Source organism: Anomaloglossus baeobatrachus, unplaced genomic scaffold (assembly GCF_048569485.1).
Source record: "Anomaloglossus baeobatrachus isolate aAnoBae1 unplaced genomic scaffold, aAnoBae1.hap1 Scaffold_296, whole genome shotgun sequence".
NCBI classification, from domain to species: Eukaryota; Metazoa; Chordata; class Amphibia; order Anura; family Aromobatidae; genus Anomaloglossus; species Anomaloglossus baeobatrachus.
The window spans coordinates 151,050-168,004 of NW_027442399.1; the positions used below are offsets into that span (position 1 = coordinate 151,050).

The window sequence follows — 16,955 nt, forward strand, 5'->3', positions numbered from 1 at the left end:
AATGGACCGGAGCCGGACAGAATGAGGGCAGGGTGATTTCATCATTAAGGTGAAAGGGAGAAACTACCTTTGAGAGGAAGACAGTGAAGGCTGGAGAACTACCTTGTACTGGTGGGAAACCAGGTAGGGAGCCTGAAGTGAAAGGGCTGCCAATTCCGAAACTCACCTGACAGACGTGATAGCCATTAGAAACGCAACTTTCCAGGAGAGTAATGAGAGAGAGATTTCGAGCAGAGGTTCAAAAGGCGATTGCTGGAGGATCCCTAAAACCAAATTAAGGTCCCACGGATGCAGAGGCTGATGATCATGAGGAACTAGATGGGCTACACCCCCTGAAGAGGTAAGCGGCGACTTTCCACGTTGTTCACACCATGAAAGAAAAGATCTTCAGGTTCTATGATAAATGCAACCCGAGGAGAGCTTTCTGAGATTTATCATAGTGGAAAAGACCTGGGGGGGGAGTAGACCAGCTCTGGCTAGAATCCAGGATTCAAGGGCCACGTCGTCAAACACGGCCTTGCGGAGTTCTGGTGGCAAATCGGCTCCTGTGACAGAAGATCTGGCCAGTCGGGAAGCCGTCAGAGAGTGTCGCCTGGTAATTGGACGAGCTCCGAGTACCAGGCCCTCCTGGGCCAATCTGGTGCCGCCAATATCACCGAGAGTCCCTCCGCCTTGACCTTCTTGATCACCCTCGGAATGAGGGGAAGCGGAATATGTAAGGGAGACGAAACTGCGACTACGGCAGGGCCAGGGCGTCGGAGTGCATTGCGTGTGGGTTGCAAGATCGGGCTAGGAAGGGGAGGAACTTGGTGTTTTGGCGAGATGCCATGAGGTCCACGTCTGAAGGACCCCACCTGTGACAGATCTGTTGGAACACCTCGTCGTGGAGGGACCACTCTTCCGCTGCCAGACCTTGTCGGCTTAGGAAGGCCGCGGCCCAGTTCTCTACTCCTGGGATGTGAACCGTGGAGATGACAGAAGCATGAGTCTCTGCCCAACGAAGAATCTTTTGAATTCTTCATCGCTGCTAAGCTGCGGGTCCCTCCTTGATAACTGATGTATGCTACAGCAGTGGCATTGTCGGATTGAATCCGAACAGGGAGACCAGAGAGGAACCCTGATGGGCTAGAAGGATGGTCCTCGACTGTAAAATGTTGATCGGTAGGGTGCGTTCCAGGAGAGACCAGCGACCCTGAACCGTGTGATGATGGAATATAGCTCCCCAATCTATCAGGCTGGCCTCTGTTGTGACTACTTGCCAGTGAATCGGGAGGCAGTATCTCCCTTGGGAGAGCGAAGAGTGATGGTCCCACCAGAGTAGGGGGTGAATCAGCCTCTGGGAAAGAATAACAGGTCGGTCTAGGGAAGCCAGTTTCCTGTCCCACGCCGAAGGGAGAACCAGCTGAAGAGGACGAAGGTGAAACTGAGCGAACGGGATGGCTTCCATCGCCGCCACCATCTTCCCCAAAGTTCTCATCCCGAACTGCAGAGGTAGCCTGCTATTGCGCCGGAGGAACTGAATGCCCTGCCTCAGAGAGGTCCGTTTCTCTACTGGTAGAAACACCCAAGCTCGAGAAGTGTCTAGGACCATGTCCAAAAAGACGAGACGTTGAGATGGGACTAAAGACAACTTTTGGCGGTTGACGAGCCAGCCCAACCTCGAGAGAGTCTCCAAGCAGATTTGCACACTCTCTGAGAAGGCAGGAAATGACTGTTCGTTTATTAGGTCATCCAGATACGGGATGACTACAATACCTCTGGGACAAAGCACGGTCATGACAGCGTACAAGTAGGCGTCTTGTATATCAAAGGAGGCCAGGAATTCTCCCGGTTCCATAGACACAATCACAGACCTTAGTGACTCCATGTGAAAAAGAGTCAAGTCCACAATGCCCTGTTTACCCTCTTGAGATTTAAAATAGGACTGGCTGAGCCGTTCTATTTGGGGAACCACGAAAAGATTCAAGTAAAAGCCTGTGTAAAGTTGTTTGGTGGGAACTGGTATGATGACGCCTGCATCGCGAAGTTCTGCAATAGCCTGAGAAAAGGCCCGATTTTGGGCCGTGAATTTGGGAATGCGTCTCATAGAGAAGGTGAACTCGATTTTGTAACTGGTGGATACCAGTCCTCGCACCCAGGCGTCGTCTATGTAGGAAAGCCAGGCATCCTGAAACAGGGAAATCTCTTGTGAGGTGTGCGCTTTGGGCGCTGTTGTGGAAGAGAGGTGCTCTTACCCCCTGTAGCAGCATCATGATCCTATCAAGTGTTTCGCCGAAAAGGCGAAAACCATGAAAGGGTAATCCCATCATGCACTCCACCCTTTTAGCCAGGGAGTCCGACGAATCACCACCGAGTTGCTAGCCACCGTGGCGGCATAATATGCAGAGTCTAGGGAAGCGTATATAAGGTATTTGGCGGCCATGGATATTTGGTCAATTAGCTCAATCAACTCGGAAGGCAAACCTTCTGCATAGAGGCCTCTCTGTAAACTCTTGCTCCAGACCGCAAGAGCTTTAGTAGCCCACACTGTGGCAAATGAGGGACAGAGGGAGGAACCCGCCGCCTTAATAGACCGAGCCAGAGCCTCAACGGTGCGGTCGGTGGGTTCTTTGAGAGAGGCACTGTCTAGAATAGAGAGTACTGTGTGCTTGGCCAGTCGAGACACAGGAAGGTCAACAGGGAACTCTGCCCAATCCTTCACTAGCTCCGGTGAGAACGGATAGAGAAGGGAGAGGCACCGTTGCAAGGAAACGTTTTTTCTGGGTGAGCTCTCTGCTTGACCAGAATGGCGGTAAAGTCGGGATTATTAGAAAAATATCTCAGGGCTTGCTTAGGTTTTTTCAAAGAAACCGTTTTTGAAGCCGCAGGCGGATCTTCCTCCACCGACAGAGTTTGGTTAACAGCCGAGATTAAACTGTCGATCGTCTGCCGGATATTGGATGCCTGCTCCGCGTCCAATTCCAGGTCGGAGTCCAACTCTGGAGACATATCGTAGGCCGACCCTGACGCAGAGACTCGGAGTCATCCTGGGATGAGGTTGGGTAGTGTGGAACCGTTTGGAGGATTTCTTCTAGATCCTAGTGGGGACCCTATCCTGAGCCTGGGATGCAGGGTTGTTCTGGTTATCTGCGGCGGAGGGGGGATCCTGGGATGACACCGCAACTGGGGAATTGCGGTCCAGACACAGGGGGGATGACTGGCCTGAGAATTTCTGATTTCAGGACGTGCAAGCTGAGTAACGCACTATAAGGGGAATCTGTGTCTTCCGCACTTTGGATTAGATATAAAGTAAAGCAATGTAGTAATCTGCTCGCTTCCCTTAACTTCTATGAAAGTTATAGGGTCCCCTAGTGTTGAGGATAAAGAATTGAGTATCCAAAAATACTTAATTCAGCCATTTCATAGACTCAGTTATATAGTTCAGTAGATGTGAACTAACACTCATATTTGTGAATGCTTTTGTTTCTTACTAACATGTATATATGTATATTGCATATTCAGTGTATTTTCCTTAGACACAGTATATACCAGCACATGTAATTGTAAAGATGGCCGCCATTTCCTGTTTTGCACCCAAGACAGATGGACAAAGGAAATTCCTGGAGTCTGGACTGACCAATCCAAGGAGGATGTGTAGATCTCTCTACGTCATGAAGCCTTGCCCTGCGATACTTGATTGGACTAAAACTTTTGTTTACACCCCCTTACTGCTTGGTCTAGAGTTTCTTTCAAATAATAAAGCACTTGGTTGAGAGCCAGTCATGGAGATAGATGTAACTGACTTGCTGTCCAGTTATTTAATCTCACGTGCACACATGACATTTTAATTAGACACAGCAGCCAGATCCAGAGAGATCCTTTGAGTCTCATCATCATCGTCATTTTAACCTTGACACTAGTACAGAGAAAGTCTAAATATTTCAGTAAATAGCTGAAGCCCTGCAGCACCGAGCCTCCTGAGCAAGGAGAGCTTACCCCGTTCAGGCCCTGGCGCAGAAGCCGCTGGCTGTGTCCCCCCAAGAGAATAGCCGATTTCCCAAGATGGCGCTGCTGTCGTGGGCGTATCTGCAGCCTGAGGGTGCTAAGCGGGAAAACAGCGGATGGAGCCCCCACCATTGTGGAGGAGCGAATATCGGCCTGTATTCCCAGCGTTGTGGGAGAGAGGCAGCGGCTGCCACCTTTGTGGAGGAAGGATTATCACCCTGTATTATCACCCTGTATTCCCAGTGTTGTGGGAGAAAGGCAGCGGCCCCCACCTTTGTTGAGGTGGAATTATCGCCCTTTATTATCGGCCTGTATACCCAGCGTTGTGGGAGAGAGGCAGCGGCCCCCACCTTTGCGGGGACGGGGCTTTCTGCCGCGCAAGAACAACAGAGGAAGGGGGCATGGCCCACGACCGAGCAGGCCGTAGCCGGGAGCTAAATTAGCGCCTGGTCTGCAATACGCCAGGGATAGCGCAACACTGCAGCACAGCGGGCGCTGAAGCAGGGAGACCTTCTCCCCTGCCGCTCCAACGCTGATCTGGACCTGCCTGGAGTCGATAACGCTCCCTACCTGAGTCCAGGAGGTCCGTTGGAAGCCGCGCCGGCTGGGTAAGAACCTGGAGGGAAGCAGACTTTGGGTCAGCTGCCCCATGCAACAGGTAGGCGGACGGCAGACTTGCATCCCAAGTCCTGGAACTGCCGAACGTTACCACTCTCGGCGCTGCTTGCCTAGAAGCGCGTTGAGGGGGAGCCTGGTCAGGAAATAGAAACGGGGGGGCTCTGAGCACCAGGGTGACGCAGAGCATAGATCGTCCGGCCACTTAGGAAGAGGGGAGACCTGGCGGTGAAGCCACCCTGTGTCCCTCTTCCCCCATACGGGGAGAGCAGGAGTGTGGAACACCCTGTCGCCCATCTGAGAATAGAACAGAAGAAAGGTTAGTGGGCTAAAAAATGAGCCCGAATAGGGAAAAAAACGGAAGAGAACGGCATCAAAACAGGCCCATGTCCACCTCCTAGGAGATTAAGCAAAAAACTGTCTTGGTTCCTGGTCAGTCACAGGGTGTACACTGTGGAGGAGGAGCTAACTTTCTTTCTTAATAGTTTGCATAGTGTGAACCTCCTGGCAACAGCAGCATACACCCATGGTCCTGTGTACCCTAATAAGGCAAGAGAGAAATATTTCTAAACAAGATGTGTAGCACAAGGAAGAATAAAAAAAAAAAAATCCTAGATAAAATTAGGTAATCATTTATGGAACACTCACAATACAGCAATCAGAGGCAGTTTTACCTCTACACCAGTGAAGTGCAAGGGAACCAAAGACGTCTGGGTCCAGCAATCCAGGTAACGTCAAACCAGTGATTACAAGCTTTATGGAAAGAGCTTATAAGCACCATATTCTTTGCCTAGGAAACCGTCCATCTGACAGGCTGCATCGGTGGTCGGTAATCTAGGCAACCAGCTTTACACGACAGAATTAAAAATCTCTCTTTGTTCTTGGGAATGGATGGTATTTTTAATAAGAAGCAAAATAGTAAAGGTTGTGGTTTTTACAAGCACTTTCCAAGTATAACCATTGAAGATGTTGAGAGAAGCCTTTGTGTGGACTCTAATGGGATCTTTACACTAAATCAAAAAAGTTGCACTAGATATATTACAGCAGGGTTGAAAAACAATAATCCTCCTTTTTAGCCAAGGAAGAGTATGTGGCTGTTTTGCTTCACACAGAATTAATGATTTGAATGAAACAGTGAAGTTGTAGTAGAAAGGTCTGTAATAAAAATTACATTTATCGATCCGCTCTGTGCGTTCCAGTGAGCTTCAACTTTTCTGCAGACCCATCTACAGATCCACCATCCAGTACATTTTAATGTAAATGATATTGTTTAGTTTTGCACATCACAATGAGCCTTCACACCAGACTGAGTGGCCCTAAGGGCTATGCTCTACCTACTGCATTCCTATGGCTTACAGCAACCAGAATGATGACAGCAAATCCGCAATCCCCGTACATTCGGCTGATAGATCAGGTCCAGAGACCTGGCAGTTGTGCCGGTATTGTGATCCAAACATGGTGCGTGTTTGATAGATGTGTGCAATCCTACTAATAGTGACCGCTGAAACCCTTTGGAAATTCCCCAAATCCATCAATAACAGCGGCAGACTCCTGCAACTCCCCCATAAGAACAGTACTGGCAGCCCACCCTTACACCCCCTATATTTCTATAACAAAGACAGTTGCAGACTCCTGATACACCCCCTGCCCAATATTTTCATAACAGCAGTGACACACCACGGTTACTTACCGGTAGCCGATTTTTCCAGAACCCATGACAGCACCACGTGAGAGAGGGATCCGCCCAGCGAGGACAGGAAACCATTCTGAATAAAAGGGCGGTACCTCTTCCCTTCGTCAGTTGATTACTGAGAATGAGAGGACCTCCAACAATCGTTAGAACTTACTCCATCACCACTTAACACACAGAAGCACCCCCAGAAGTGCACACCAAGGATGAGAAAGGGAGGGATTATATGGGTGCTGTCATGGGTTCTGGAAAAACCGGCTACCGGTAAGTAACCGTGGTGTTTTCCCCTCACCCATGACAGCACCACGTGAGAGATTTCCAGAGAAAACCTAATTAGGGAGGGACCACCGCCTCAAGCACCCGTCTACCAAACGAAAGAGCAGCCGAGGAGGATAGGTCCAACCGATAGTGCCGGAAAAAAGTAGACTGTAAGGACCAGGTAGCGGCCCTACAAATTTGTTCAATAGATACCTGCGCACGTTCAGCCCAGGCCACCGGTTTTTAGAACGGGGGTCCCCCATCAAGGACAGGAAACCAACTGACGAAGGGGAGAGGTACCGCCCTTTTATTCAGAATGGTTTCCTGTCCTCGCTGGGCGGATCCCTCTCGCACGTGGTGCTGTCATGGGTGAGGGGAAAAGAAGGGAATTTTGTTTACTTACCGTAAATTCCTTTTCTTCTAGCTCCTATTGGGAGACCCAGACAATTGGGTGTATAGCTTCTGCCTCCGGAGGCCACACAAAGTATTACACTCAAAAGTGTAACCCCTCCCCTCTGCCTATACACCCTCCCGTGCATCACGGGCTCCTCAGTTTTGGTGCAAAAGCAGGAAGGAGGAAACTTATAAATTGGTCTAAGGTAAATTCAATCCGAAGGATGTTCGGAGAACTGAAAACCAGGAAACAATTGAACATGAACAACATGTGTACACAAAAGAACAACCAGCCCGAAGGGCATAGGGGCGGGTGCTGGGTCTCCCAATAGGAGCTAGAAGAAAAGGAATTTACGGTAAGTAAACAAAATTCCCTTCTTCTTTGTCGCTCCATTGGGAGACCCAGACAATTGGGACGTCCAAAAGCAGTCCCTGGGTGGGTAAAAGAATACCTTGATAGCAAGAGCCGACACGACTCCCTCTTACAGGTGGGCCACCGCCGCCTGAAGGACTCGCCTACCTAGACTGGCATCTGCCGAAGCATAGGCATGTACTCGATAGTGCTTCGTGAAAGTGTGCAGACTAGACCACGTAGCTGCCTGACACACCTGTAGAACCGTCGCCTGGTGCCGCAATGCCCAGGACGCCCCCACTGCTCTGGTAGAATGGGCTTTCAGCCCCGAAGGAATCGGAAGCCCCGAAGAACGGTAAGCTTCAAGAATCGGTTCCTTGATCCACCGAGCCAAGGTTGACTTGGAAGCCTGCGAACCTTTACGCTGACCAGCAACAAGGACAAAGAGCGCATCTGAACGGCGCAGGGGCGCTGTGCGAGACACGTAGAACCGGAGTGCTCTCACTAGATCTAATGAGTGCAAATCCTTTTCAAATCGGTGAATTGGATTAGGGCAAAATGAAGGTAAGGTGATATCTTGATTGAGATGAAAAGGAGATACCACCTTAGGGAGAAATTCCGGGACAGGACGCAGAACCACCTTATCCTGGTGAAAAACCAGGAAGGGGGCTTTGCATGACAGCGCTGCAAGCTCCGACACTCTTCGGAGTGATGTAACTGCCACTAGAAATGCCACCTTCTGCGAAAGACGTGATAATGAGACATCCCGCAGCGGCTCAAAAGGTGGTTTCTGAAGAGCCGTTAGCACCCTGTTAAGGTCCCAGGGTTCCAACGGGCGCTTGTAAGGTGGGACTATGTGGCAAACTCCCTGCAGGAACGTGCGGACCTGCGGAAGCCTTGCCAGGCGCTTTTGAAAGAATACTGAGAGCGCCGATACTTGTCCTTTGAGAGAGCTAAGTGACAACCCCTTGTCCATTCCGGATTGAAGGAAGGAAAGAAAAGTGGGTAAGGCAAAAGGCCAGGGAGTAAAACCATTATCAGAGCACCAGGACAAGAAGATCCGCCAAGACCTGTAATAGATCTTGGCGGACGTCGGTTTCCTGGCCTGTCTCATAGTGGCAATGACATCCTGAGACAACCCTGAAGCCGCTAGGAGCCAGGACTCAATGGCCACACAGTCAGGTTGAGGGCCGCAGAATTCAGATGGAAAAACGGCCCTTGCGACAGCAAGTCTGGGCGGTCTGGAAGCGCCCACGGCTGACCCACGGCGAGATGCCACAGATCCGGGTACCACGACCGCCTCGCCCAGTCTGGAGCGACGAGAATGGCGCGGCGGCAGTCGGACCTGATCTTGCGTAACACTCTGGGCAGCATTGCCAGAGGAGGAAACACATAAGGCAGTCGAAACTGCGACCAATCCTGGACTAACGCGTCCGCCGCCAGAGCTCTGTGATCCTGAGACCGTGCCATGAATGCCGGGACCTTGTTGTTGTGCCGTGACGCCATGAGATCGACGTCCGGCGTTCCCCAGCGGCGACAGATCTCTCGAAACACTTCTGGGTGCAGGGACCATTCCACCGCATCCATGCCCTGACGACTGAGAAAATCTGCTTCCCAGTTTTCTACGCCCGGTATGTGAACTGCGGAGATGGTGGATGCTGTGGCTTCCACCCACTGCAGAATTCGCCGGACTTCCTGGAAGGCTTGACGACTCCGCGTGCCGCCTTGGTGGTTGATGTATGCGACGGCAGTGGCGTTGTCCGACTGGATACGAATCTGCCTGCCCTCCAGCAACTGCTGGAAAGCCAATAGGGCCAGATACACTGCCCTTATCTCCAGGACATTGATCTGAAGGGAAGACTCTATCGGAGTCCAGGTTCCCTGAGCCCTGTGATGAAGGAACACCGCTCCCCACCCTGACAGGCTCGCGTCCGTAGTGACCACAGCCCAGGTTGGGGGCAGGAAGGATTTTCCCTGCGATAGAGAAGTGGGACGAAGCCACCACTGAAGAGACGTCTTGGTTGCAGGGGAAAGAGAGACGTTCCTGTCGAGAGAGGTCGACCTCCTGTCCCATTTGTGGAGAATGTCCCACTGGAGTGGGCGCAGATGGCATTGCGCGAAGGGCACTGCCTCCATCGCTGCCACCATCTTCCCCAGGAAGTGCATGAGGCGTCTCAAGGGGTGTGACTGACTCTGAAGCAGAGCTTGCACCCCTGCCTGCAGTGACAGCTGTTTGTCCAGCGGTAGTTTGACTATCGCTGACTGTGTATGAAACTCCATCCCAAGATAGGTCAAAGACTGGGTCGGAGTCAACTTGGATTTTGGGAAGTTGATGAGACACCCGAACCGCTGGAGGGTCTCCAGAGCGACGGAAAGGCTGTGTTGACACGCCACCTGAGAAGGTGCCCTGACCAGGAGATCGTCTAAGTAGGGAATCACCGAGTGGCCCTGAGAGTGCAGGACCGCCACGACGGATGCCATGACTTTGGTGAAAACCCGTGGGGCTGTCGCCAGGCCGAAAGGCAATGCCACGAACTGAAGGTGTTCGTCCCTGATGGCGAAACGCAAGAAGCGTTGATGTTCTGGTGCGATCGGCACATGGAGATAAGCATCCTTGATGTCGATCGATGCGAGGAAGTCTCCTTGTGACATCGAGGCGATGACAGAGCGGAGAGATTCCATCCGGAATCGTCTGGTGCTCACGTGTTTGTTGAGCAATTTGAGGTCCAGAACGGGACGGAATGATCCGTCCTTCTTTGGTACCACAAACAGGTTGGAGTAAAAACCGCGGCCCTGTTCCTGAATGGGAACGGGGGTCACAACTCCTTCTTTTTTCAGAGCGTCCACTGCCAGAAAAAGTGTGTCTGCCCGCGCAGGGGGCGGGGAGGTTCTGAAGAAACGAGTCGGAGGACGAGAGCTGAACTCTATCCTGTAACCGTGAGACAGGATGTCTCTCACCCATCGGTCTTGAACCTGTGGCCACCAGGCGTCGCAAAAGCGGGAGAGCCTGCCACCGACCGAGGATGCGGTTCGGGGATGCCGAGAGTCATGAGGAGGCCGCCTTGGAGGCAGTGCCTCCGGCGGCCTTTTGGGGGCGTGACTTAGCCCGCCACGCATAGGAGTTCCTCTGGCCTTTCTCCTGTCTATTGGACGAGGAAGATTGTGGCTTGGCGGAGGGACGAAAGGACCGAAACCTCGATTGTATTTTCCGTTGCTGAGGTCTCTTAGGTTTGGACTGGGGTAAGGAGGAGTCCTTTCCCTTGGATTCCTTAATAATCTCATCCAATCGTTCGCCAAACAATCTTTCGCCCGAAAACGGCAAACCGGTTAAGAACCTCTTGGAAGCCGAGTCTGCCTTCCATTCACGCAGCCACATGGCCCTGCGGACTGCAACAGAATTAGCGGATGCCACCGCTGTACGGCTAGCAGAGTCTAGGACTGCGTTCATGGCGTAGGAAGAAAACGCCGACGCCTGAGAAGTCAAAGATGCAACCTGCAGAGCAGACGTACGTGTGACCGCATTAATCTCAGCCAAACAAGCTGAGATAGCTTGTAGTGCCCACACGGCTGCAAAAGCCGGAGCAAAGGAAGCTCCCGTGGCCTCATAGATGGATTTCACCAGGAGCTCTATCTGCCTGTCAGTGGCATCTTTTAGTGATGAGCCATCTGCAACCAAAACCACAGATCTAGCCGCCAATCTAGAGACTGGAGGATCCACCTTGGGACATTGAGCCCAACCCTTAACTACGTCAGCGGGGAAGGGGTAACGTGTGTCAGTAAGGCGCTTAGTAAAGCGCTTGTCCGGAACCGCTCTGGGCTTCTGGACGGCATCCCTGAAATTAGAGTGATCAAAAAATGCACTCCGTGTACGTTTGGGGAACCGAAACTGGTGTTTCTCCTGCTGAGAGGCCGACTCTTCTATAGGTGGAGGCGGGGGAGAAAGATCTAACACCTGATTGATGGAGGAGATAAGATTATTCACTAAAGCGTCCCCTTCAGGGGTATCAAGATTGAGGGCAACGTCAGGGTCCGAGCCCTGAGCTGCTACCTCCGCCTCGTCCTCCAGAGAGTCCTCCAGCTGGGAACCCGAACAGCGTGAAGAAGTCGGGGAAGATTCCAAGCGAGCCCGCTTAGCTGGTCTGGGACTGTGGTCCGTGGAGGAGTCCTCCACATGAGATCTAGGGCCCACCCCGGCCGGGATGGACCGAGAGGGACCTGGAGGCGCCGATCCAACAGGGTCCGGGGCCTGTGTAAGGACCGGTCTGGACTGCAGGGCTTCTAGCAGCTTGGCAGACCATTTGTCCATAGACTGAGCCATGGATTGTGAGAGTGACTCAGAGAGCTTTTCAGCAAAAACAGCAAACTCTGTCCCTGCCACCTGGAGCGGGGGAGCATGGGGGTCTACCTGAGCCGAGGGGCCCACTAGTGACCGAGGCTCCGGCTGAGCAAGCGTAACAGGGGCCGAGCATTGCTCACAGTGAGGGTAGGTGGAACCCGCAGGTAACATAGCCCCACAAGAGGTACATGTCGCAAAAAAGCTCTGTGCTTTAGTGCCCTTGCTCCTTGTGGGCGACATGCTGTTGTCTCCTAGGAGCGTGATCACTGAGGGTATATGGGAAAGGGTATACAGCCCGGCCGAACAGAAATATGTATATATATACGTATCTATACCGGCACCCCAGGGGGACCAACACCGAGTGACCGGTGTGGCTTACCGACCGCTAAAAAGCGGGGTGTGTGTCCTCCAGATTCCCTGCCTTGGTCTCCCAGAGCTGCAGAGCTGTTCTCTGTGATTCTCCACCGGCAGCATGTCAGAAAAAATGGCTGCCGGAGCTCTCAGGGGAGGAGCGGAGCCGTGGGCGGCGTCTGGAAAAGTGCGGGAATCTGGGGTCCCCACAGTGATCAGTGAGGGGGGAGTGAGCATACAGGATGCCCCGGCCCTCACATCCGACGTCAGGTCGGCTGTCCCGCCCCTATTCTGATAGACAGGTCCGGGGGCGGGAGTTTTTGCCACTAGGCCGCGATGAAGCCGGGGACTATATTTAAGACCGCGGCCGACAAGCAGGCGCGGTCGGCGCGGAAGTCCCCGGTCTGCACAAATCATCAGCCAGTTGTAGCGTCCGGGAACCAGGCGCTCCACACACAGTCCCCATGGGGACACAGAGTACCTCATAGTTGCAGGGCCCGGTCCCTGAGGCTAGATAGGCTCCTGTCCAGCAGATTCCCACAGGGGCTGCGGAGGGAGCACGGTCCCAGATCCTGGATGACCGCTTAGGATCCCACTTCTCCCAGAGCCGCCAAGGGATGGTGAAGGAAACACGGCATGTGGCTCCAGCCTGTGTACCCGCAATGGGTACCTCAACCTTAACAACACCGCCGACGTAGTGGGGTGAGAAGGGAGCATGCCGGGGGCCCCGTGGGGGCCCTCTTTTCTTCCAACCGATAGGATCAGCAGCTACTGCTGACTAACATGGGAATGCATGAGTGGATATGTGCCTCCTTCCACACAAAGCATAAAACTGAGGAGCCCGTGATGCACGGGAGGGTGTATAGGCAGAGGGGAGGGGTTACACTTTTGAGTGTAATACTTTGTGTGGCCTCCAGAGGCAGAAGCTATACACCCAATTGTCTGGGTCTCCCAATGGAGCGACAAAGAAATTGTTCTCTGTATAAAGGCAGCAAAGGAAAGTTTTCCTCTTGCTGAAATAGATGGTAGATGAAATAACTCCTATTTCAAATTCCAGCCCGGCCGCTGTTTTGCAAGTTGGGTGGTAACCCACGTCTTGTGTATGGTAATACGCATGTGGCTTTTTTTTTAAGGGTTTCTCCATATAATATTTATATATATATATATATATATATATATATATATATATATATATATATATATATATATATATATATATATATATATATATATATATATATCTATCATATGGCCTTTATAAACATCCATTTTAAGCCCTAACACTTTCATAATTTGCTGTATTGTAAAATTCTCTTCCGTTCTCTTTATCCGGTCTTTTTTTTTTTTTTCTTTACTTCCTGTGATGTTCCATTTAAGGAGAATCTTAAAAGGACGTCACAGAAGGATGGCCCTGCGGTAACTTTCCCACAGCTTCTCTCCCACCCGAGATAGGACATCATAAGGAGGAGGTGGTGCTGCCATCAGTTACCATCACTTCTGTCAGTCTTCCCCTGATGATGTCCAATTCTGATGATGCAGAAGTGACAACAGTTTCAGTAGCCACCACACTTCTATCCCGGTCACCCTCATCTTCATTCATCGGAACCACAATCCCTGCTTCTAACACTGCAGTTTCTTTCCATAAACTAAGACGCCATCATAGGGCAGTGATAGAAGAAAGATGAGTGACAGCAGTGCCGTCCCACAGCTATTATTACTGCCCTAAAACGAATAGTCATCATGAGGGATTTGCTTATGTCACTCACCCTGCTTCTATCAACACCCCTTCATGCCTCATTTCAGGCAAAAAGATGGCTGTGTCAGAAGCAGGGTGTCACGATGTGACTCTAGGAAAACGAGTCACACTAGGCTATCCCTAACTTTAGGATTACCCCTAATGGTGAAGCTGACCAAGTGTCGTGCCTGGCTATGCTCCTGACCCGAACTAATCTGATTTCCCCCCTCCCACCAGGGAAGGAAGGGGCAAGAGGCAGATAAAACACATATAAAAGGCAGACAGGGGAAAACCAAAAAACTCTGACATACTGAAAATTCAAGGAACAAACAAACAATGAGAGACTCAGGAGAAAAGCAAGCGCAGGAAGGTAGCAACAAAAAGACGACAAGGGATACCTTCACAACTGCACTCAGAAACAAATACTACAGCCACCAGTTAGTCTGGATCACAAAACCTCCCCAGATCAGCTTAGAGAAACTACAGTGGGCATAAATGGTAGGATCTAGGCAGCATATATAGGAGGGGAGCAGATGTGATTGGCTCCCACACAACATGTGATTAAAGGAGACTAACAAACAGACCAGCTGAGATTAACTCTTGCTAGTCTGCCTATGAACTACCAATCTGTTGGTCGAAGCCAGAGTCACCCTGCACTCATCAAAGACATCAGAGAAGTTATCAGGCGGAGTGTCAGAATCTGTAGTCTGAAACAGATCCCGCCGCCATGATGGTTGGTGATGTGTGTAAAAACCTCCATGTCACACAGGGCCTGAGGTGGTGGCGAGCAAAGATGGCGGAGGCAGAAGTGTGGTGTTGGCCACTGAAAATGCGGGAAGCAGCGGTTAAAAACTAAGGTCACGTTTTCCATCACCCCTCCTAAAACAGACCATCATCAGGAAGCAGCAATGATAGTAGCTGTAGTAAGAGACCTCAGCGCTGCCTCCAAATGACGTCCTTTTCCAGGAGGGGTGATAGAAGCTGCAGAGAAGTGACTTCAGGGCCAGCCTCCTATAGCGTCCTATTTGAGACATCAGGACAATGACCCAAAGCACACCTCCAAATTATGCATGAACTATTTAGGGAAGAAGCAGGCAGCTGGTATTCTATCTGTAATGGAGTGGCCAGCCCAGATCTCAACCCTATTGAGCTGTTGTGGGTGCAGCTTGAAGGTATGGTGTGCAAAAAGTGCCCATCAAGCCAATCCAACTTGTGGAAGCGGCTTCTGGAAGCATGGGGTGAAATATTTCCAGATTACCTCCGCAAATTAACAGCTCGAATGCCAAAGGTCTGCAAAGCTGGAATTGCTGCAAAGGAGCATTCTGTGACGAAAGCAAAGTTTGAAGGAGAAAATTATTATTTCAAGTAAAAATCATTATTTCTAACCTCGTCAATGTCTGGACTATATTTTGTATTCATTATGCAACTCATTTGATAAATAAAAGTATGATTTTTCATGAGAAAAGACAAAATTGTCTTGGTGACCCCAAACCTTTGAACTGTAGTGTGTACATATATAGTACAGGCACCATTGACACTTCTATGGGCATTATTGTGACTTGTATGTACTTTATCGCTTTGGGAAACACAGGAGACCACGTGTGTATGCTGCTGACACTCGGAAAAAAAAGTTGACTCCTTTTCAGCATAGTTACCCACCAACCGGCGCCAAGGTGGTCAGGTTTGGCTTCCTGAAAGTAGGAGGTGGACATGGCGTCTGGGTTCCGACCCGTCTCTACCTTCAATCTTTCCAATTTTTCTTTCAGATTCTGCTTGTGAGGCAAACAGTGTAATTACCCACTTATCCCATCTAAAGTCTAAGAGAACAGGGTGAAACCTGTCACACAGTACCCTTTCTGGTTTGCAGGGCAAGACTCCAACCTCCAACACATGAAGAGGTGAGCAGGCAGACAGTCCTTGCCCCTTCCCCTCCAGCGCGATTGTCCACCACAGCGAGATGGTGCCAGGAGCAGACGGTCCACACCCCCAGGATCTCTATCCAGTCACTCAATGCATGAAAAGAAAGCAAGATTTTACCTGAGAATATCTCCCTTGTTGAGGTTGAGTAAAACACTGTAGCCCCTAAACTCAGGTTCACAAGGACAGGTCTCGCCATGATTTTGTAGGTCCTGGTACATTTCCTTTAGGCTCTGCAAACACTTTGTCAAATTCTCATTATTTATTTTGGGATCAAATGAGGACATCGGCTCCTCACAAAGCTCATATGCACAGTGAATGTGAAACCGCATACACTTCTCCATCAAAGACACAGTAAATTTATCACACAAGTGCTGCTGTGTAATATCCTAAAAAGAAAAGAAAAATAAGAAAAATTCTACACACCTAATATAAAACATGAGTCATTGCTAACCCTCGTTGCCCTGCTTTACCGTCCCATATCCTCCCCTTTAAGACTGGAGGGGAAAATAACATTTTTCACCTTTTTGCCTCAATCTGTCATTCCTTGTACAATTTCTCTGTATTTATATACTTCTCTATATTTTTACTTTCTTAAGGTCATTAATTAATTCATCTGCTTCTGGCACTTCACTGACTACCCACTTCTTAAAGGGATTGTCCAGATTTGAGATGAAAGTCTGCAGTCACTCTGGAGTTCTGAATCTTAACAGAGCATGAACCGTAAATCGGTCAGGATTCCCCGATGCCAATAGCAAAAGTGGGTGGTCACATGACCACAAATATAAGATATACATACTTACGGCCACACTCAGACTAGACATGAGCGGCCTTGCTCAATACAAGTGAATTGAGTGAGGTCGAGTAAGTCTAGTCGGCACGTGAATGCATGTATGCAAACTGAATACTAGTGGTCATATAAATACTTGCTCTCATCACCGGAGAATTCGGAGCGTGCATGCACTGTAAGGACTCAGAAGTTTAGTCACTAAAAGTGACTGCAGGCTTTCATCTAAAACCGAGACAAACCCTTTAACAAACTGAAGCCTTGCTTGAATAATGGTGGTGTCACACACAGCGACGACGACATCGCTGCTAAGTCGCCATTTTCTGTGACGTAGCAACAACTTCAACAGCGACGTCGCTGTGTGTGACACATTACAACGATCAGACCCCTGCTGCGAGATCGCTGCTCGCTCTTGAATATTTCAGGTCATTTTTTGATCGATTCTATCCCGCTGCGCCACATGCATCCTTGTGTTTAACACAGCAGCAGCGACGGTCGCGACGACTTTGAAGGCAGTGACGTAGGACTGAAGGCAGA

The 16,955-nt window shown here is 50.4% G+C and overlaps 1 protein-coding gene across 1 annotated transcript in view; it reads right to left on the reverse strand.

Annotated features, from left to right (window-relative positions):
* The window catches only part of LOC142267566 (uncharacterized), an 87,307-nt gene that overhangs the window by 48,864 nt on the left and 21,488 nt on the right, over window positions 1-16,955 (reverse strand). The window contains 1 exon segment of the mRNA XM_075332337.1: window positions 15,752-16,020. Coding sequence (XP_075188452.1) covers window positions 15,752-16,020 — 269 coding nt within the window.